At 41.7% G+C, this 23497-nt stretch overlaps 1 pseudogene and 3 gene segments (V, D, J or C); all 4 read left to right on the plus strand.

The window, feature by feature from the left end:
- The first annotated feature begins 507 nt into the window (after positions 1 to 507).
- On the plus strand, positions 508 to 1365 carry LOC113838683. The segment is given in 3 exon segments: positions 508 to 553; positions 651 to 983; positions 1223 to 1365. Coding segments are annotated over 3 exon segments (522 nt in total).
- A 5009-nt stretch (positions 1366 to 6374) lies between these two features.
- On the plus strand, positions 6375 to 6756 carry LOC113838684 (annotated as a pseudogene).
- Positions 6757 to 10587: 3831 nt separating this feature from the next.
- LOC113838685 lies at positions 10588 to 11108 on the plus strand. The segment is given in 2 exon segments: positions 10588 to 10639; positions 10723 to 11108. Coding segments are annotated over 2 exon segments (432 nt in total).
- Positions 11109 to 16452: 5344 nt separating this feature from the next.
- On the plus strand, positions 16453 to 20617 carry LOC113838686. The segment is given in 3 exon segments: positions 16453 to 16498; positions 16580 to 16936; positions 20598 to 20617. Coding segments are annotated over 3 exon segments (423 nt in total).
- The last annotated feature ends 2880 nt before the right edge of the window (positions 20618 to 23497 follow it).

A 23497-nucleotide genomic window follows, 5' to 3' on the forward strand; every position in this document is an offset into this window, starting at 1 on the left:
TAGTATAATGAGGATAAAAATTGGGTCTTGTGCATGTTAAACTTTCCCACCATGCTGTCTCCAGCCCAGTTTCAAAGCTATAATTTAATGTATACTTCACTATTCATCCATCTTTACATTAGTTCCCATTGAATTTTCAAATTGTAATGTTTAATTTTTAAACTTCTATGAACTTAATGTATAATATCTGGTAAGATAAACGGTGAAGAGTTCATGTATAAAAAGAAAAAAATAAGTTAAGGATGTTGAATCTTTTTATAAATAAATCATGAAAAATATTTTAATGATATCATTGTCCTCACTGGTTCATTTTCTCTCAGAAATTTGCACCATTACCTGCTGCCTCTAAGGCTCTCACACATCAGAGAATAATATATATCAGGAAGATATGCAAATACTGCCGCCCTCTGCTCATAAAACCAGCCTGGCCTCACCCCGCAGGTCAGGCAGAGGACTCTAGCCCTGTCTTCCCATTCAGTGAGCAGTACTGAAAACATGACAATCAATATGGGGTTGGGGCTGCACTGGGTTTTCTTTGTTGCTCTTTTAATAGGTAGATAACTCGGGATACTGAGTGTGTGAGGAGACATGAGTGAGAGAGACAGTAGACTTTGTGACAGTTTCTTCATCAGGATCCTCTCTGTTTGCAGGTGTCCACTGTGAGGTGCAGCTGGTTGAGTCTGGTGGAGGATTGGTGAAGCCTGCAGGGTCACTGAAACTCTCCTGTGTGGCCTCTGGATTCACATTCAGTAACTATTTCATGGACTGGGTTCGTCAGGCTCCAGGGAAGGGACTGGAGTGGGTTGCTCACATAGAGACTAAAAGTTATAATTATGCAACCTATTACGCGGATTCGGTGAAAGGCAGATTCACCATCTCCAGAGATGATACCCAAAGCATGGCCTACTTGCAAATGAACAACCTGAGAACTGAGGACACGGCCATTTATTACTGTGCAAGCAACACAGTGAGGAGTCTGCAGTGTGAGCCCAGACAAAAACCTCCCTGCCGGGTTCCCATGACCAGCAGAGGGCGCTCAGCACACATAAAGCCCAGGTTCAGGCATAATAGATTATTTTTTCCTGTTATCAGGGTGTCCTCTCCATCTGCTGGTTTTCTTGGGGATCCCTTTATAATTATAAACTCAGGAATTGATCAGCGCCTCTAAAAATTATGACTTCTGCTTCGACGAACATTCTTAAAAAAAAAATATGTCACCTAGTCCTCCCTGAAGAAAATGCTGAAAGTGTCTATGAGGGAAGAGTGATTCCCTGTGGTCACCAGGATGGGCTGCTGGAGAAGCTCAGGATCCTCAGGTGGATTTTCCCTCATACTGAAGTTACGGCCGACCCTCAGCTGGAATAGTCTTAATAATTCTGAGGGAGCCAAGTGGAAGGGGAGCCAGGCTCAGTCACACTAAGCACATTGAATTGTCCAACCCCCTCTCCTCTTCTGGAGGGCTGTACACATGAGGATAAGAGGTGAAAGAATTGAATTTAATTAAAATATTTCCATTACTGCATTCATCACGGCATCTTCTGCCCTGTGTTGAATTAGATACTTCTAGTTCTGACCACTGTGTACTTACTACAGAGCTCAGCTGCTCCTCTGGAGCTAAGGAATGGCTAACCCTGTGGTCTGGGCAGTGTCCTTCCTGTGTGCTTGTAATATGGGTTGTGTGGGGATCCCTGCAGCTCTGTTTCCTTCTCAGGAACTTTGACTGAAAAGGAGGGTAAGGGCTATGAAGTGCTGACTCCGGTTAGGATGGCTGTGTGTATGACGGAAACAGCCCTCTGGGAGAAAGACTGTATGATGGGGACAAACACTAATTTGCATCAAGTATCACCACCCTGTCATAGGGCTACTAGAACAAGTCTTAGTTATCATATGAGCAGCAAGAGAGCCTTCCTGCCAGAATCTGTGCCATGGGTCAGGCGCCTTGCTTACAAACAGCTCTTGGATAAGGTAACTCCTCAGAGTTCATCAATGTTCACCAGATAATGGCAAATAGAGAGGAGGTAATTGCATTGCAGAGGGAGGGAACCTCCATGTGGCTGAGCTTTTGGGAAAGGCAGCTGGTCCATGGAAGTCTGCAACCTTGATGAGGCAGCAAAGCCTTCCAACAGATCCCAGTGGGAATCAGTAATGGACAGGAGTGAACTGCTGCCCAGTACCAAGAATCTTGACCATAATGCAACCAAGAACCAGAGACAGCCACATCCTGAAGGCAAGACTGTCAGGTCATCACTGTCACACACACACCTTATAGACCAGAACCCTGGATATGCATAACTGTGATTCTAATATATTAAGAATGACTATGAAGACACTGACTGGGAACTTCTAATCTCTCCTCATCGATCTCCAAGAGACACAAAACAAACTTCCAAAGAGTGCAATCAGACATTCTGTGTGGTCTTTGGTGATGTTAGCTGAGCAGAGGCCCTGAGAGGAGATGCTCACCTTTCCTATTGTAGGTGTTTGGGCAGATCAGATGGGACATGTATTCTGGCACTTGGGACTCTCAGAATACTCCGGAGCCAAGGAACAGCCCAGGTCATAGTAAGCATAGCCGCTTACAGCCCTGCTCCAGGGAAGGCTTCCCCAGTGTATCAGCTCTGCTCAGGCAGGAGAGGGCTTCCCCAGCAAAGTTGTTACAGTTCTTCTCTGATCCCCAGGAGCAACTGTATGGTGAATTAAAATTCTGCTGTACTTATATGTTGGTGCCTAGTCCAACTGACATCAGAGATGCTTCATCCACTAACTTATGGAACCAGATGCAGACCCACTGAGCATCCAACACAAGAGGGGGAGAAAGAAAAGTTGAAGCCAGAGGGGTCATGGACACAACCTGAAAACTCACAGAATCAACTAACTGGGATCATAGGGTCTCACAGAGCCTGAACAGGCAACCAGGGAGCCTGCAAGGAAATGACCAAGGCTCTCTGCATATATGTGACAGCTGTGTACCTTGGTCCTCTTGTTCACTCCTCACAGTAGGAACAGGGGTGGTCTCCAGCTCCTTTATGGGCTTTGGGGACTCTCCTTGCCATGCTGTGTCTCCTTTATCTGCCAAAAATCATGGGTGGTGAATAGTCTTACTGAAACTTGAAATGCCACCTTTTATTGACCAATATATTGAGTCCCAGTTCAAACTGACTTGACTTTTACCTCCTTCTTCATGTGAATATATTATTCTCAAGTTGTTAACTGGTCTTCGAGTACTACAGTTTGGCTTGTCTTTCTCTTGACTCCTGTATCAGAGCATCTCAGGAATCCATGCCTGGGTCTATGGAGGACTACATCTGAGCTCAAGATTCATTGTGCTTCTCTGAGTTCAGGTGTTGTTCTCTCCCAGTGTAGCCTGATGAAGGTTGCAAAGACCAAGTTCTCTCCTGGTGTCTCTTTACCTGTGGGAACTGGTAGAACTGGGTCCACCATAGAGAAGCCTGGCATTGAGAGGGACACTGATGACCATACAGGCACAACTTAAAATCAGTCTCTCAAAGAAGCGTCAGAATCTCCTGTTAAACAAGAGCCGTTTATCCCTGTAGCTGAGCTCTGTGGGCGCTGAGGTTGCAGAGATATTACTCAAAGTAAACAGTGCAACTTCACTGTAAGCAAGGGCAATCCAATCTGCAGGGGCGATCACCACCAGTCGGGGGCGCAATGGATCCAACAATCCTCGGTAGGGAGATGAGGTGGATGTGGAGGAGACTCTGTATCCTCTGTGGTTTGTGGTTTCCTTTCTGGAGTCTACCAGCTGACCTGCACCTGCTGTTGTTGACATGTGATGTTTCCATGCTCAAACTCAGTAAAGATTTTTTATTAATCTTTTTATGGGTTTATATTTTCTTGTTAATTTCATTTACAGTTACAAATTTACAAGGACATGAGGGGGCACGATGTTTGAGTTGTGGAAGAATAGAGGAGAGCAAGATAAGAGATACCATAATACACCAACTAACAATCTAAGCAAAAGAGGAGAGGCTACCTTAAACATCCTCCCCTGATATTTATTGATGAGATAATGAGATTGATAACTTTCTTATACGCCATCCTAGAGCCTTCATCCAGCAGCTGGTGGGAGTGGAAGAAGACACCCACTGCTAAACACTGGACTGAACTGGAATCCAGTTGCAGAAAAGGAGGAGTGATGAGCAAAGGGACCAAGACCAGGCTGTTGAAACCCACAGAAAGAGCTGACCTGAACAAGGGGAAACTCTTGGTTCCCAGACTGATTGGTGGGAAACCAGCATGGGACTGATCCAGACCCCATGAAAGTGGGTGTCAGTGAGGAGACATAGGAAATATATGGGGCCTTTTGTAGTAGATCACAGTACTTATTCCTAGCATAGGAATAAACTTTGGGAGACCATCCCACATGGAAGGAGCTCCATGAGCCTAGACACAAAAGGCTGGGCCTAGGCCCTACCTCAAAGAATATGATAGACTCTGAAGACCCCCTGGAAATCCTCCCCCTCCCTGGGGTGCAGAAATGGTATGGGATAGGTATGGTGTTAGTTGGGGGTGAAGGGTAGGAAGGGAGGCAAAGGGAACTAGGACTGATATGTAAAATAATCTTGTTTCTAATTTAAATAAAAATGGAGAGAAAAAATTTGTACAATGTATTCTGATCCCCCCCCCCCGACTCCTCCTAGATCTTTCATGTATCCTCTTCTACCTAACTCTACACCTGTCTTTCTCTCTAAGGGAAAAACAAAAATATTTGAGGGAAGGGATTAACACCAAACAAAAATGAAACAGTAAATACTCTTACACAAGCACACACAAAATCTAAAAACACAACTCTGTAACCATGATATACATGTAACAGACAAATGAAACAAAAATGCACAATGTGATATGAGAGAAAACATTTTTAAAAATATCACTGTGTTCATTTAGTTTGGGCAGAGCCTGTCAAGTATTGATCAGGTAAAGGTTTCTAATGGCAAACTTAGCAACATCATTTTGGTTGCTTGGCCCCACATGCTAGGGAATCAGAACTGAATCCAATAAGTTGTGCTCTGAGGATCACACATACACCTTTGTGCATGTCTTGCCTGTCCACACCACTGAAGACAGTATAACATTTTTAAAAACTATTTTATGCATGGGCAGAAACTCCTGAGGACCCACACCCAGCTGAGAATCTATTGGCATTGATGACTGATGAGGAAAATATGATCAGTTTTCTTTGGAAATTTTCTGGATGATTCTGGTGTACTAGTGAAAGACTCCATGTATGTGTATATGGATAGAAGCTATTGGAGTCATTGTCGCATTAGGTAATGAAACAAGAGAGGACATGGAGAAGGACAGAGACTAACTGGAAGGTCCCATGAGGAAATAATGGGACATATTGTGTAGAGATATGATCATACTATATTTTTCATATGGAATAAAATTCAAAAGTATATAAAATACGAAATTTTAAAATAACAATTTTACATTGTTTTAGAGTTTTCATACTCATGTATTTGGTACACTGTGTTATTTTTCCCCATCTTCTCCATCCTTCATTTTCTTTCCCCTCCTAACTTCTACTAGACAATTTCACTTATACTTTATCATGTGTTTGTATTTATAGTTGTATGTAAACATGCAATATCTAAAAACTCCCAAGAGAGTATCATTTAATGTCTGATTCTAAGATGGCTTTAATTAGTACATTTACCTCTAGCTGCATCCATTTTTCTGTAACTTACATAAGTTCCATATTCCTTGTAGATGAATAACTTCTGTTGTGTTGTTTTTATAACTTACCTTCTTGTTGAGATTCTCTATTGACTGATGCAGATTTATTTCAATAATTTAGTTATTGTGATGCTGCTTCAATAATCAATGTGGCATAAATATTTCTGAAGTATATTTGCTTTGGTTTATTTGGGAGAGTTTTACTATATAATCTGTTGGAAAGGAAAATACTGACCTCATATATCTGAAAGGAGACTGTAAATTTCAAACTCAGCAGGTCTTACATTCCCCATCAGTGTCATCGTCATCATTATAGCCAACATCTGTGAATCAATGTGTTAACCTTGTCATACATTGGAGCCACTGCCTCAGGCCTGAAATCTATTGAGACCTTAGGTCCTGCTGTTACTTCCTCAGCATCTGCAGAGAGCCCAGGGAAGAAGGATGCTGTACATATGCTCTGAGAGGATTAGGACTTGAACCTCAAGATCCTGCTGCCTGACACAGGTTTCCTCTGTCTTCTTCTCCACCAGGAATAGGCCTTATCTAAGAACTACCCTGCTCATGAATATGTAAATTAGGTGAGTATATGTGGTAAATACAGGGATGTCCACACCAACAACAACATATGAACAGTGTTCTCTCCACAGTCACTGAGCACACAGGTCCTCACCATGGGATGGAGCTGGATCATCATCATCTCTGTGTCACTAACCACAGGTAAGGGGATTTCCAGTTCTAATGCTGAAGAAGCAACAGTAATTGAGGGGACTAAGATATGCACTCTGCCTTTTCTCCACAGGTGTCTACTCCCAGGTCCAGATGTAACAGACTGGTCCTCAGCTGGTGAAGCCTGGCTTCTCAGTGAAGTTGTCCTGCAAAGCTTCTGGCATCACCTTCACAGACTACTATGTTAACTGGGCGAAGCAGAGGCCTGGACAGGGACTGGAGGGGGTTGGAGATATTGATCCTGAAAATGGTGATACTGAGTACAATCAGAAGTTCCAGGGCGAGGCCACAATCACTGCAGACACATCCTCCAGCACAGCCTACATGGAAGTCAGCAGCCTGACATCTGAGGACTCTGGGGTCCTTCACTATTGGGCACACAGTGTTTCAAACACATCCTGAGTGTGTCAGAAGCCCTGGAGAAGCAGGAAGCTGCCCTGCTACTGAGATGACAGAGAAGATCATCCTGGAGACTCACTCAAAATAAGCAATCTGAGTGTCCCTTTGTCTGTCTCCTCCTCAAAGTCCTATATTGACTTTGTCAACTTTGCAAAGGACAAGTAAATATAAAGCGGTGTTGACTTAGAATCCTCTGGAGTACACCATATCCTGACAGAATCTTGGTCAGTGGCTGCCTCCATTGAAATGTTTCTTCTTTAATAAAACACTAATATGGAATACGGTTATTATGAATTATGATGAAAATATATCTCGATTTTGTATAATGGGAACATTTGCAGCAAGAGCTGAGAATAAAGTTGACCTTTCAATTCCAAATCACCAACATCTGGCAGATCTACACTTCTTGAATAGTTTTAAATCTTGAGTGACCTCAAGGTATATATTGACCCTGGCAATATGGTCCAGCAGAAGTTCCTGTATCGTAGAATGAAATAAATATTTGTATCAGAATGCACTCCCCTGTAACTATGATTCCTATAATTTTGACAAATGTGTTATTAAATTAATTTTCACAGATCACATTTATCAGCTGGATGTATATGCATGCTAATTGAGGCAGGATCTGAGATTGTACTTTAGTGTCTGGTGCCATATTTATTGCCTTTCCAGCCCAAATACCAGCTCTACAGTACCATATTTTCCATATTTTTACAGAGCGTGGACCTGTATTGCTATTGCATCAACATTTACAGTGCATTGGATACCTGCAAGTATACACCTCATGCTATAGAGTATTAGGTTTCAACAAGTGTGTGCATAACAAACTGCATCAAGGGTACTTAGTAGTCTCAAGTGTTTGATGGACTGTGATATCTCACATCTCATAACATTAATTTTGCATGTCCCTGCCATATACATCCCCAATGACAAGTACAAATTCCATGTCCTTAACATGGGGGAAATCTATGCTGAATTTTTTGTGGCAGTCATGAATCCGCTAGGCCAATTCTATGTTAGAAATTATGCAAACCCGTGCTAAATATAAAATACCGCTTGACACAGAAATGACTGTATAAAGCACTCTCTTCTCTTCCTCCAACTGAGGAGCAGGGACTGACCAGATGGAGGAAATCCTTCCTTACCTGGCCCCCAACTGAATGGGATTCTCATATGTACCAGTAAGGCATCAGTAGCTGTAAAAACTTGACTTAAGGACTTGTCTGGTGTCTACTGGAGAAGTCATTTTGAAGCACAAACATCTCATACTGCAAAGTTGTCAGCTGTGTATGTGGGAATCAGTGTGGCTGTTCCACAGGAGACTGGGAATAGATCTATCCCACCATCCAAAATCACCACTCTTGGCCATATACACAAAGGGCTCTACATCCTATTAGAGACTCTTGCTCAGCCATGGTTATTGCTGTTCTATTAGTAATAGCCAGAATTAGAGACATTCTAGATGTTTGTCAGTAGAAAATAGATGAAGAAATATAGTACAATTGCTATAAACCCTTATATGTACAATCATGACATACCTACAGGACAGGTTGATACAGTAATGTCCCAAAGCTTGAGAAATGAACCAACCAATCTTAGATTTGATATAAGCTTCACTCCATGTGATAGAAACAACCCCAACTCTATCTTGGCCAGAGCCAAAAATTAGGCATCCGAGACCTGGAGAAAAACCAAATTTCCTGTTATCTTAAAGGAACTAGAAATAAAATGGTTCAAATGAATTGTCTTATATTGATAGATCAGTGTCTTGCTCAGTCATTATCATAGAGCCTCCTGCAATATTCAGGAATACAGAGACTGACTGGAGAATGGGCAGAGAGTGAGAGACCTTGGAACATTCAATGTGATGTCTCCTTCAAATCTGTTCCTAAAGAGCTTAGGGGGCCCTGCAAAAGAGGATGCTCACAGATGATAAATTCCAGAGGGAATGGAGGACACCAAGCAGACAAAGAAAGCTTTCCAGACACAACAGCGCTGATTCAGATACTAATCCACTGAGAGTCTGTAGCAGCCTCACAGAGCCTTCACAATTCTAAGCCTGATCGAGTCCCAGTGCTGAGGGGGGGAAGTGGCCAGAAGCCATTAGCCCTATTCGAGAAGCTATCTCCAACTGATAACTTTCTCACAATGACAAAGTATTTTTCAGATGGCATCTCATTGGGTATATGAACTACTCTGAAGGAAAATTGCATGCCTAGAATTAGATAGCCGACAGAAAATGAACTCAGTGGTGTTTTTGAATATTCTTTGTCTTATAATGCTTTGTGAGCACTTTTTTTCCTCCTACAGCATTTTTCCATATATAATTTGGTTTCTATTTTTGTCTTTTATTGGATGTCTTCATGTGCAAACTTGTGACTCTGTGTCTGTATTTGTTTCCTAGGATTTCCTTTGGTCCATTTCCTTTTTTTTAAAATCCTGTTCCAGATTGATATATCTATTTTACTAGTGTTATTTTATCATTAATTTAGGTTTCTTTTGTTTTCTAATGAAAGATATAAAAATGGAGTGTATTTGTGTGAGAGAAGAGTTGGGGTAGGGTGAGAGGATTTGCATGAGGGGAGACAGTTAATACAATATATTTATGAAAAAATTTCAATAAGAAATATAAACAAATTCTGTAAAAAGAAAAGAGAGAGAGAGAGGAAGGAAGGAAGAAGGAGAAAATTAATTCCTGCAATAATGTTGTTGGGTAAATCTCCCATGTTCCCAAAAACTACACATGTACCCACTGCTGTAATAGTAAAAAGGCTTTTTCATCAGCATCCAACCTAAGTCCAATTGGATCTTAGGACTATTCCAAGGAGGAAATCTATGTCTTGTTCTATATACTCTGACAAAAACCCATGGCTAAGGAGGCCACAAACCCCTAACAAGAATCATTATTTTTATCTAATGAAACTAGAAACTAAAGTGCCATTAATTTACCTTTTTAACATGTATGTTTGTACCCATAGAGAAATTCTGTGCTCAGACTCAATCGGACTAGATTTTGTGTACACTAAATGGGAGAATTCCAGAGACGAATGATTGCTCAGGGTGCAGAAAAATAAAGGAAAGAATGGTTGTGTCCTCACCCTTCTAATGTCAATCATCACCCTAAGACTCGTAGAATATTGTGAATTATAGAGCTGGAATTTAGGGGGAAAGACTATATAAAATGTATGCCCAGGTCATGAAAATGTATGCCATCATTGTTCAGCAGCAGCTAGTGTTGTTTACACTGGACCTGTACATGGAGCATCTTATCAGTAATGAGGCCTGGATAATGGAGTAGCTTGAGGGGTTCACTACCCCCCTTATGAACTAATGAATCCTGATAAATTCTTGGTAAACAGGGCATTATTTTTCTAATTTATTTCCAGTCATCACTATCATCATCACAACCACCTCATGTAAATCAATCTGACAACCTTGTCACAAAGCAGAACAACTGCCTCAGGCCTGAAATCTACTGAGAGTTTAGGTTCTGCTGTTTCACCCACAGCATCTACACAGACCTGAGGCAGGGGTAAGGATGCCTTTCCTCAGACAGGATTAGGATTTGAACCTCAGCATTCTTTGCCTGAAACAAGTGTCTCTACCTCCTTCTCAAATTAGACTAAGTCATTATTTAAAGAAATTCTCTGCTCATGAATATTCAAATTACTTGAGGCCTTGGTGGTAAATATAGGCATGTCCATACAAAACAACAGCATATGACCAGTGTCCTGTCCACAGTCACCGAGTACAGAGGCCCTCACCATGGGATGGAGCTGGATCATCCTCTTCCTCCTGTCAGTAATTACTGGTAAGGGACTTTCCAGTTCCAAACATGAGGAGGAGACAGGGACTAAGGTGATAATAACATCTAATCAGCCTTGATATCCACAGGTGTCCACTCCAAGGTCCAGCTGCAGCAGTCTGTGGCTGAGGTGGTGAGGCCTGGGTCCTCAGTGAAGTTGTCCTGCAAGGCTTCTGGCTACACCTTCACTGACTATGTTATGAACTGGGTGATGCAGAGGCCTGGAGAAAGCCTGGAGTGGATTGGATATATTTATACTTGGAATGATGTTACTGACTACAATCAGAAGTTCAAGGGCAAGGCCAAATTGACTGTAGACAAATCCTCCAGCACAGCCTACATGGAGCTCAGCAGCCTGACATCTGAGGACTCTGCTGTCTATTTCTGTGCAAGATACACAGTGCTGCAACCACATCCTGAGTGTGTCAGAAACCCTGCAGGATCAGGAAGCTGCCCTGGGACTGAGGTGACATAGAAGACTGTAGGGAAACACTGTAACCAGGATTCCTAGGAGCTAGCTATAGGTGTGCTTGACCATGCCTGTCAGGGCATGGTCAAGGGAGGTTCAGGATGCTGCATGGGGAGTTCTTAAGGGGGCAGCAGACAAGTGGGGTCCCTTCTCTCTGGCTGGCCTCCCTAGCTGGCTGCCTCTGGGCATGCTCTGGCTTATGCTTGGCTGGTATTTTTTGAATAAAGATATCCTAATCTGTAACATCTCGTAATAGAAGATCAGACTGGAGACTTGATCAGAAATAATCTTTCTGAGTGTCACTTGTTTTGGTGACTAGCTTCTTGAGTTCTTTGGAAATCAGCCCTCTGTCAAATGTTGGGTTGTTGAATACATTTTCCCATTCTGTGGGCTGCCGTTTTCTCTTGTTGACTCTGTCCTTTGTTTTACAGAAGCTCTCAGTTTCAGGAGGCCACATTTATTAATTTGTGGATCTCAGTGTCTGTGTACTGGTGTTATGTTCAGGAAGCAGACTCCTGTAGCAATTTGTTCAAGTGTACCTCCCTCTTTCTCTTCTAAGAAGTTCAGTGTGAGTGGATTTTTGTTGAGGTCTTTGATTCATTTCTGTGTAAGTTGTGTGTATGGTGATGTGCATGAATCTCTCTGCAGTCTTCTACATGCCAGCACCCAGTTATGCCAGCACCATTTGTTAAAGATGCTTTCTTTATTCCATTGTATAATTTTAGGTTCTTTCTCAAAAATCAGGTGTTCATAGGTATATGGGTTTATATCACGGTTTTCAATTCGATTCCATTGGTACACCTGACTATTTTTGTGCCAATTCCAAGCCTTTTTCAGGAGTATAACTCTATAATAGAGCTTGAAGTCAGGGATGGTGATGCCTCTGGAAGTTTCTTCATTGCATAGGGTATTTTTTGGCTATCCTTGGTCCTTTTGTTTTTCCGCATAAAGTTGAGTATTATTCTTTAAAGGTCTGTGAAGAATTGTGCCAGTATTTTGATCGTGATTGCATTGAATTTGTAGATTGCTTTTGGCAAGATTGCCATTTTTACTCTGTGGATCTTACCTATCCAATAGCATGTGAGCTATTATAATTTTTTTTGAGTTATTATAATTTTCTGGTATCGTCTTAATTTCTTTCTTTAAAGTCTCAAATTTCTTGGTATACAGTTCGTTGATTTGTTTGGTTATTGTTACTCCAAGGTATTTTATATTGTTTGAGGCTATTGTAAATGGTGATGTTTCTCTGATTTCTTTGTCAGCCCATTTATCTACTGTATATATTGGAGCTGCTGATTTTTTTAGTTAATCTTCTACGCTGCTACTTTGTTGAAGGTGTTTGTCAGCTGTAGGAGATTTCCATAGTAGATTTTTTCAGGTCACTTAATAGGTAATTCTTTATTTCTTTCCATATAACTCACTTTGGTCTCTATAATTTTCTCTAGACAATTATATGTCTAATGCATCAACAAAAATTCATTCTACAGCAGCAGGAACTGCAAACAAGTTCTCCCTCTGCTCATAAAAACCACCCCAACACTAATCATGCAGATCTGGCTGAGCAGCCCAGCCCTGGATTCCCAGTCTTCAGTTTCAGTGTTCAGCACTGAACACAATCACTTACCAAGGAGCTGTGTGTGAGAGGAGATATCCTTGTTGCTTTTTAAATAAAACATTTTTCAGAATTTCCTAAAGAGTACTGCAAGTATCACCATACTCACTCAAAATCCCCCCATATCCACCTTTCATTCCCCAACAAACTCAGGATTTTTTCCACTTTAATAAATAGTTTCACGTGTGTGTGTGTGTGTGTGTGTGTGTGTGTGTGTGTGTGTGTGTGTGTGTAACACTTTGAGTACAGTTATAGCTGAGTTTATTTACATGTGTTTAGAGCAGTAAACTTGGAATTTTATCAGTATAACAGAGCTTGTCCTTGATAAAAACTGATTCTTCCTCTCTCAGCAGCCACTGATTACCAGTAGTTCATCATTTATAGGTTGGAACCTGTGAGGTTTAACCCTATGCTATGGAAGTCCAGTTTCTACATCTATATCATCAAGATTTCATGGGATCAGCATTTATTTCCTGTCTAGAAAATAGCATCTCATGGTGGCTTTCTGATGGCTGCCTACACAACAACTAAGTCCAAGTATAGGGCAAAAGCCTGGAGATTTGGATGAACAAGACAACTGGTCCTTTTCAGTGAGAATGTCTCCCACTTTATTGTGGAGCAGCCTTATATACAACTTCCAAAAACCCCAAGTGAAGGATTCACAACAGGACATTGATTCTAGTGCGGTGAGGTCAGGAAAATAGGAGGTACCTGTGATTATGTTACAAAACAACTCTTAGAGACCCTGTTGGGGCTGAGTTCCAACAGTCAGTCCTGAATCAGAACAGCTCCCAGGGTCTGGAGTTAGAGCTGGCATCCCCAGACAGGAATCCTTGGATGCAATAGCTCCCAAATTATTTTAGGGAAAGATATTAGAGAAAACGTGGTTTCCAGGCGTGATTGCTTCTGACCCAGGCATGATTGTCTACAGTTTCAGTTTTCTCATGAGTGAATGTCTCTAATAGGGTACACGTGAATACAGTTTTCACACAATGCATGTTTGACATTTGTACCTCAGGTAAAGATGGGAAGGGGATGGTTGGTGTTGGGTCAGGGTTAATGATCACAGGTGTCAGCATGAGTAAAGGAAAAGAGAATCTGTCAAGGCTGAGCCTTCTCTGGATTCTATTATAGTGACCTCAGCTATGGGTGAAGACGTTTCAGAGAACTAAATGACTATAGAATGTTTGGTGAGTGAGATCAAGACAAACACAGCTAATGATCATCACAGTGTGAAGGGGAAAACCATGGGATCCGCTGCCTACTTCCTAATAACAGGGTGAGGTCAGCCCACATGGCTGTCAGTGACATATGATGACCACAGTGAACCTGCAGGTTGGGCACACTCTGGACACCAGGACTCTTTGGATTAACTTCTCAGTGTCTCCCAGGTTTACTGAAGAAAAGAGAAAATTTTTGAGCAATATTTAATGAATGTGAAATGAGCTTTTTCTGATTTAGAAAACAAATGTTTAATAAAGCTATGAATCCATTTGATAGGAACCTTGGAAGCACCAGTGTTTACTCACCAAGACAGGGTTTCCTGATTATGGTCAGTAAGAGCTGAATTTTAACCAGGCCAGGATGGAGAGGCCATAAATCTGATGCTGTGAGAAGTTTATTGTGAGCAGTCTGACTTCTATCCTCTCATCACACACAGGGAATAAAGGTGGTTTCCAGGATCAATGCAATGGTATTTGCTAGGATACAATGACATTTTCAAGTTATACAGGGTAAGGTATAAAAGATTAATGTCTCAGACCAATTGTCCTGTTAACCTTCTGCATATTTGAATACTTCTAAGGAACAGAAAATAACAGGGGTGTGTTGAAGCGTCACTGCCTGAGGGAGTGCCTCAATTTCTCAGGACTGAAAGTCACACAGTGTCCCAGGAGACAAGGTCTATACCATGAAAACCTCTGATAGTGCCTTTCAAAGTAACTAGACCAGGTAACTCCATGATTCCCTGCAAAACACAATGGGTCTATGTAAATGGAAGTTTCTGTCTGACACAGTTCTACAGCTATTTAGTTCCAAATAAACATGCAGAGGCTTATCAATTATTAACTGTTTGGCTGTAGACTGATGCTTCTTATTGGCTAAACTCTCTCCTAATCATTAACCCATTTCTATTCATCTGTGTATCTCCATGTGGTCTTGCTTCACAGGTGATTCCTGGGTAACTTGCTTTCTCGGCAGCTACATGGCATCTTGCTGACTCTTACTACTACCTTTCTTTATCCCTGTTTGGTTTTCCCACCTGGCTAAATCATGCCTGTCCATTGACTGAAATAGCTTTAGTCATCAACCAATAAAAGAAAAATATTCACAGCACACAGGAGATTTCCCCCATCAGGTCTAGCAAGAACAAGATGCTTATTTTTCCTAGGCACAGTGATGGAACATACAGTAATTCTTTGGACTGACTCTGTAGCACCAGTGGGTACTGCTGGAGCTGGATCGATCTGACCCCAGGATAGACCACAGCATTGTGAGGACCATTAGTGACAATAGAGACCAAATTGATTATTAATCTCTGGCACATGTTCAGTATCTCTGGAAAACAAGAGCCATTTTTCTCTGCAGCTGAGCCATGTGAACACTGAAGTAGCATGGTTGTGTTACTGCTCAAGCTACACAGTGAAACTTGAGTATAAGCCTGACATACTGAGTTGCAGCGTCGCTCAGGACCAGCAGGGGTCAGAATGGAGCAAAAAACCATTAGGATAGAAATGAGATGAGATGAGGGGACCCCATAGTTGCTCGGGACTCCTTTTAAAAGTCTGTTATCTGAACAACATCTATTGCAGAAGTATGAGGATTCTCCAATATTCAAACATAGTAAAAACTCTTTGTTAGATATTGCACATAATTTTGTTTTCTTGTTTCATGTTTTAAGATAGTTTTTGATAGTTGAAAATTTTTTCATAAAATAGTTTCAGATAAAGGATTCACAGCTTAATTTCTCCCTGATTTTTCCTACCTCCTTACCCGACAACTACACAAACTTTATCGCTATACAAAGCACAGGAAAAGATACAAGAATAGGATAACACATGCACACACCCACACACACATCCACACACTCTCACAAACAAACGCATGCCCACTCTCTCTCTCTCTCTCTCTCTCTCTCTCTCACACACACATCCTCTCTCTCTCTCTCTCCATACACACACACACACATCCTCTCTCTCTCTCTCTCTCTCTCTCTCTCTCTCTCTCTCTCTCTCACACACACACACACACACACACACACACACACACACACACACAAAACTCACAGCTGCAACCGGTTGGAAAAGTAAATATTAATTTATTAATTGCTTATATATGAAAGAAGATTGCCATTTCTCCTGATTTTGGAGTTTTTGAAATTTTCAGACACAATTATTACCACCACATGTGAACCAATTTTGTTCAAGAGGACAAATATCTCAGGTGGGATTCTATTTGCAAATTGAGCTATTAGGCCTTGATGTTTTACAGGGTCTGCACAGGTCTCAGGAATAGCTACTTCCTCAGACAGGATGAGAATTTGAACCTCAGCATTGTGCTGTTTGAGCCAGAAGTCCTCTACCTCCTTCTTCTCATTAGACTAGGTCCTTAACTAAAAAAAACCTGCCTCATGAATATGCAAATCATGTGAGTCTATGTGGTAAATACAGAGATGTCCTCACCACCAACAACGTATGATCAGTGTCCTCTCCACAGTCACTGAGCACACAGGTCCTCACCATGGGATGGAGCTGGATCATAGTCTTCCTGGTGACAGCAGCTACAGGTAAGGGTTCCAAGTTCCAAACTTGATGAGGGGCCATGCACTCAGGTGACAGTGACATCCACTATGTCTTTCTCTCCACAGGTGTCCACTGCCAGGTCCAGCTGCAGCAGTCTGGGGCTGAACTGGAAAATCCTGGGTCCTCGGTGAAGTTGTCCTGCAAGGCTTCAGGCTACACCTTCACTGACCATTATATGAGCTGGGTGAAGCAGAAGCCTGGACAGGGCCTGGAGTGGATTGGATATATTGGTGCAGGAGGTGGTGATACTTATTACAATCAGAGGTTCCAGTGCAAGGCCACACTGACTAGAGACAAATCCTCCAGCACTGTTTACATGGAGCTCAGCAGCCTGACATCTGATGACAGTGCTGTCTATTTCTGTGCGAGATACACAGTGTTGCAACCACATCCTGAGTGTGTCAGAAAACCCTGGGGAGCCGGTAGCTGCTCTGGGGCAGACACAAAGTGTGTCTGTATCTTATGATATCAATATACTTTAAATCTAACAGACTAACTTTTTCTGGTGTATCTGGGAATACACTATTATATGAATTTTGAACAGTAAAATACAAATCAACAATATCAGGTCAAACAAAAACCCCTTTCAAAATTCAGTTTGATATATCTGATATCATAAAAAATACTTTCTTTGAAGTTGTCCACATAGACTTATGGGAAATCACTTTACCTTTCCTCATGAATCTAACTTTTGATTTTTATTTATGAGTAAGTCTAATTTAATTTTTGGCAGTAGTAATATTAAATTTCTTATTGTTTTATTCTGACAGATGGATCTGATGGTGATGCTGTGGAGTCATCAGGGTGTTGAATTTGTTACTTTGAGCTCCTGCTCAGGAAACATTGGGGCCAAAGCAGTGGGATTCCAAGCTAGGAATGTAAAAAGACTTTTTTTGTCATTAGAAGCCCTGTGTCTTGATTCCCCTGTTTCCTGAAATTGGGTTCTCTTGGACACGAGTTCTAGTCTGACATTAATTGATACTGACTGGACATTTGTCTATGGTGCACAATACCCCTCCCCAATACACAATAGTTCTGTTCTTAGAGGCAGCGAGGACCACTTAAGACATCTATTGATCTTTGTTCTATTATAACATCGACATGTCTGAACCTGATCATTTCTGTCTATGAATGCTTTTTGTTTTTCTTCTCTCTTTTTTTTTTGCTTAGGAGAATGCATATACAAATTGACTGGAAAAACACTGAATATCAGGAATAGAAATTATTCTGTCTTAATATTGTGGCAACAAACATTAAGAGAACAATAAAGAGAACGCCAGCATGGAAGTGGGATCCTCTTGCTTAAACATCTTTAATTCATATAAAGTCAACAAGGTGCATAAACAAAACCCTGTTGCTACCAAATCCAATTTCTTTCCCATCTGACCATCCTCTCACATCCATGAGAACTCTCAAGTTTACAGTTGATTGGGATGTCTGTTTTCCTGCCAGTGTGTTGGGAGCCAAATCTCAGGGCTTGGCATGAGATCCTAGGCCATTCTTGGCTGGCCACATAGTTGTATATTAATCTTTACATAGCAGCTCCTTAGAGCCTCCGCTCAAGAAAAAGAAACAACTGGACCCAATCCTCCACCCACAGGCTCAGTCACTTAGGCAACCTTTCCTGGACCTCTTATTCATGAATTCTTTACCCTGCCAAACATCCTCTCTGTGGCTTCCTAATATCCTGCGTATACTAACACCGGGTGCACAAACAACCCATTCTGCCCCTCCCCATATCGTGCTCTGCTGACTATATAAGCTAGCCAGAGAAAACTAAAGCTTGACACTTAATCAGAATCCTGTCTGTGTTCATTCTTTCTGTGTCTCTCGTCCCCATTCCCAATCCCAGACTCTCTTGCCCCAGGTTGACATCCTACGGGTCCAGAGACCAGTGCATTTATTTTCCTCCTGTAATTTCTTCTCAAAGCTCATCCTTGTCCTTCCTTAACCTCTGAGCCTTTTGAAGCAGACCACATGGTACTCAGGAAGTGTCTCCTGCACCAAGTAAAGGTGGACAGAATATACTTGTCCTCCAAGGCATAGTGTCTGCCTGCTCTAATCTTTGGAAAGTAATGTTTCAATACCATCTTGAAGAACTCTTTTGGTTTAATATAAACTCAGTGTCAGGATATATAGGAAAGAGTGTGCCCTTATTTGTGAATTCTGGGAACCATCAATAGAAAGACTAATATTGGTATAAATGTTTGGCTGCTGTTATATGTCAACTTGCTGGACCCATACAAAGTGTATAGGGCTGGCTTCTGTGGGAAGAGACTGGATTTCTGAAGTATAGGCATAGCTTTGATCCTCCACAGAACTCCATCCTATGGCTGCTCTGAGGCATCTCAGTCACACAAGATTCCTAGGGTCACCTCTTGACATGAATAGGATTGCCGAGACAGAATAAATTGTCTACAAATATTTAAGAGAAATTCCTACATGGGAGTGAGAATCACCAGTTGGAGACCATGTTATGTCAAAGTTAACAAAGAGAGAGAGAGTCCAATATTACATCAAGTTTATATGAGCAACAACATTGCTAAATGTATTTGTTATGAGACATCAAAGGGGAAAACCAAAATAAATTAGCTATGCAGAGCCTGGGGAGTAAGAGAAGAGGGGCCATCAAGGGTGTTCCATCTCAGTTAACCACATACAAGGCCCAAGAGAACATCTCTGATGGCATAGAACCCTTCCTTATAAGGATACAAGCCAGTTAGTTCCTAGAAACTATGCCACTCCTGGGAAATCTAAAATTAACACACATGACCCAGTTCAAAGACTCAATCACCATGAATACAGGACATCTCGCAGTGGAAAAGTAGGACCTGTGTGAGTTGACATTAGATGGGGTTCTAGAGCAGAAAGTAGAAGTGGAAGTTTAATCAGAATCTATCTCCAATTATACCATTTTTCAAATAAAAATGGGATTTCTCTAAAGGAGTCTAACCAAGGAAACCAAGCACCCCTAAGCACAGGCTGCAGGTCCATCAGCAGATGTCATCAGGACCCAATTCTAATGCATTTGTGAGGTTCCCTGTCTAATGAAATCACATGCCTTTATTTAATTTTATATCTTTCTCTATTTATCTCTTATTTTCTCCTACAGTTCCTTTGACTATATAGTGCAGGTTCTAATTTTTCATTTTTTAGGGGATTCCTGAGTATGTAAATCAGGAGGTCTCTGCATTCACACCTTTTTCTTATGCCTTTTCTTGAACTCTTTTCCTTCAGTTTTGTTTGTATTTTTTGTCCTGTTACAATGCATTAGTTTTTCTTTTATCTCATTTTACTTTATTTTATTCACTAGAAGCATATTTGTTTTCAAAAGACAGAAAGATGAAGAATACAGATGGGTGGGACTTGGGAGCTGAGGAGGGAGGAGGAGGAAGTATGGGATGCAAGATTTGTCATCCTTTAGTCCATCAAGAGCCTCATTTGATTCATGTTATCATATGATACAAAACACAACCCAGGATCATCAGGTGTCTGGGCTGAGAACAAGGTTCTTTCTACAGAACAGCTGGGCAGAAGGACCCTGAAATCAGCTGGGAAACATCAACTGAAAATTCCCCTAATTCTTTGCTCTTATCAATTCTCTCTTATCTGAAGTGAAATTGATCATTTTGTTTCTTACAGTCATTCCTGTGGTTATTAAATTGATATATTCAAATGCTTTCAACTCCTAAGATAGATGATGAGGCTTGTGTAGACCTCTAGGTTCATTTTTAAGTGCACATGGTTCCCTTCCACTCTGTTACACATCTGTCATACATCGCTAGAGAATTGTCCAGCTGTTTCTGTGAGAAGAAAGTCACTGATACATCAATACCTACAGTGCACAGGGGCAGAGAGCTCAAGGGGAGCCAGGCAGCAGAAGTCCTTATTCCCAGGACTTCATTCAGTGATCTTGAACTCAACACAGATCATGTCATGGATTTGGGGCTGATTTGGGTTTTTCTTGTTGCTCTGTTAAAAGGTAATTTATGATGGAGAGATACCGAGTGTATAAGTGGATATGATCAGGATAGATCCTGAGTCTTTATGGCAGTTTACTGATGTGATTCTCTGTGTTTGCAGGTGTCCAGTGTGAGGTGTAGCTGGTGGAGACGGGGGTTGGCCTGGTGCAGCCTGGGGGGTCCCTGAAACTCTCCTGTGCAGCCTCTGGATTCATCTTCAGTGACTACTGGATGGACTGGTTCTGCCAGGCTCCAGGCAAGGGGCTGGAGTGGGTTGCAGAAATTAATAAAGATGGCAATACCGCAAGGTATGCACCATCCGTGAAGGGCCAGTTCTCCACCTCCAGAGACAATGCCAAGAGCACTGTGTAGATGCAAATGAACAGGGTGAAGTCTGAGGACACAGCCACTTATTACTGTACTAGAGACACAGTGAGGGGATCTCAGTGTGAACCCAGACATAAACCTCACTGTGAGGCTACTCAAGGCCACCAGCGGGTGCACAGCACACACAGAGCACAGGATGATCCCAGGAGATTATGCAGACAGGGTTAGAGGAAGCACCATTGTCAGGTTCTGGGCTGCACTTTTTCCTGTTGTTTCCTGTAAATTCTCTCTATACATATGCTCTGAAGGGATACGGTATCCTCTAAACTTTACATGTTCTCTTTGTACTATTTTAAAAATATGAATCACAGTCCCATATGAACTAGATTCATGTGAGGACATGAAAGACCCTGAGATAGTCATGTAATACATGATCAGGAATTTGTAGAAACTCCTGAGACTTTTCATATTCTCAGCAGAGCCTTGGTCAGATTTCTTGACTATAGCGCTCATAAGATGTATGTTTGAGTGAAAACCAAGGAATAGGTGGGGGCAAGATCATTACCATCAGCCCTAGCATGTCTGGAACCTTCCCTTCCCTCCTCTAATTGAGAACTGTGGGTTTCAGTTCAGGTGTGACCCAGCTGTGCTATTAAGTAATTCATTTTATTGCTGCATGACTTTCATCTCTGTTCATCATGGAAATTTGTTTAAACTCATCCCTTCAGTTGATGAAAGTTGTGAATGAGTGTGGGTTACTATAGTTCCAACACTGGGGACAGGCAGTTTTGGAAGGAAGCTTATGGACAGGCTATTTGTGCTTAATTGATGAACTTTATGTTTGGTTAGGAACCCTGTATTAAAGACTGGTTATAGGGTTGGAGGTGAAAGATGCCCGAGGACTAACTCTTGCCTCTATTATGTGTGTATACACACAAGCACACTCATCATTGTACACAACTGTACACAGCCACAGGACTTTAAAACAGCAGAGAGAGAGAGAGAGAGAGAGAGAGAGAGAGAGAGAGAGAGGAAAGAGAGAGAATGAAAGGATTTCTCAATCCATGCTATATGGATTGAGAAATAGTCTCAAGATCCCAAACAAAAATGTTAGCTTTTGGTCCATCGACTTGGCTCTTTGTAATGTTCCACAAAATACAAAAGTTTGGGGTTCCTACAAGAACTTTACACAGGTAGTCGTAGCCTTGTAATGTATGGTTCCCTACGTACACCTGAAACAATCAACTTTGAATGACTGAACATGTGTGTTATTTCCATAAAATGTCATGTTGTCTCTCAACATGTAGCATGCATGTAGTGATTTCTCTGCCACATTGCGGATGAATCCGGAGGACTTTGAAAGTGAAAAGGAACACAGACTATTATCTCATACATCACATATCCATTTCAGTGAGAATCAAGGCCAGATGACTCCATTGAGATGGTCTGGCAAATGAAGAGGGGGACCTGGGAACCTGGGTGTGAATTAGGGATTCATGGATTCCTTTGAATCTGCAGTTATTTTAGGAATCCGAGACCTGAGGCATCCCCAGAAGTGTTAACCCTGTATTTGCCAGGTTTCTGCTCACAGAAATGGTTTCTCATGTGAATTTCACACAAAACATGAGGATGATGAACAAAAAGAATTAAATGACAAAAATGATTTGAACTGAAATTAATAACCCTATGAATGATACAGTACATGGTACACTCCCATGAAAAAAGCATACTTGTTGTTATGAGTGAGGCACAGAGATGATGACATGATGAGATAGAAACAAGTAAGACATCAGAGACAATAATATCATGTCCCCTGTCCTGTTGAGATGTGGAGAGAAACATCTAAGAAGAAGACTCAATGATATGTCACTTTGTGTGACACATATGTGTACACTCGTGGCAGAAATTAGGCCACATCACAACAGAAAACAAATCATCTATCAAAGGTGAGGTTAATATCTGCCAATGGCTACATCTAAATGCTGTTGGTAGACGAATGGTTTCACTTGATACAAGAAGTCACTGATGTTTATGAGATTCACATGCAAATAACAGAAGTAAACAAAAATGATTTTAAAGCATAATCTGAAATTATCAGAAAATCATGTAATTCTGAAGTCTCACATTCCCCAAGTCCAAACCCTGGAGTGGCTCTGAGACAGGACATTGTTCTCTATACAGGGAGCCATGATGCTCTGGCCATCAAGGTGGGACGAGCATGCTGCAGGGGGCCAGTGTTCCATCAGGGGGCGCCAAATCTCCATGGCTTCAATTAGATCCTTGAGCAAGTGCACAGAAGGCCAGAGAGCACTTCCTGTGAGCCCTGACTTCCTCTCCCAGCCCAGTGTGCAGAAGAAACTGGAAGACCTTGAAGCTGGCAGTTGGTGACTTCCTTTGACAAATATCATTTGTGTTTCCAGAGCATGGACTGCTCGGTACAAACATCTGGTTTATGCACACAGCACTCTGGTCCACATTTCCTGTTCCCCTTCCATTGTTTATGTTTTGTACCATCTTATAATTGCCTGTCCTTAGTCCATAGTATCAGCCCAGACCACCATCCACATTCAAACAACACTGTTTATTTTGAAACCAGATGTGAGACATCCCTACTGTCTCTCCCCACTCAATGCCTGTTCAAAGCTCTGCTTCTGATGGCTCCAGGCCCCTTATGTTTCTATCAGTCAATGTACT

The sequence above is a fragment of the Cricetulus griseus genome, chromosome 5, assembly GCF_003668045.3.
Source record: "Cricetulus griseus strain 17A/GY chromosome 5, alternate assembly CriGri-PICRH-1.0, whole genome shotgun sequence".
NCBI lineage: Eukaryota > Metazoa > Chordata > Mammalia > Rodentia > Cricetidae > Cricetulus > Cricetulus griseus.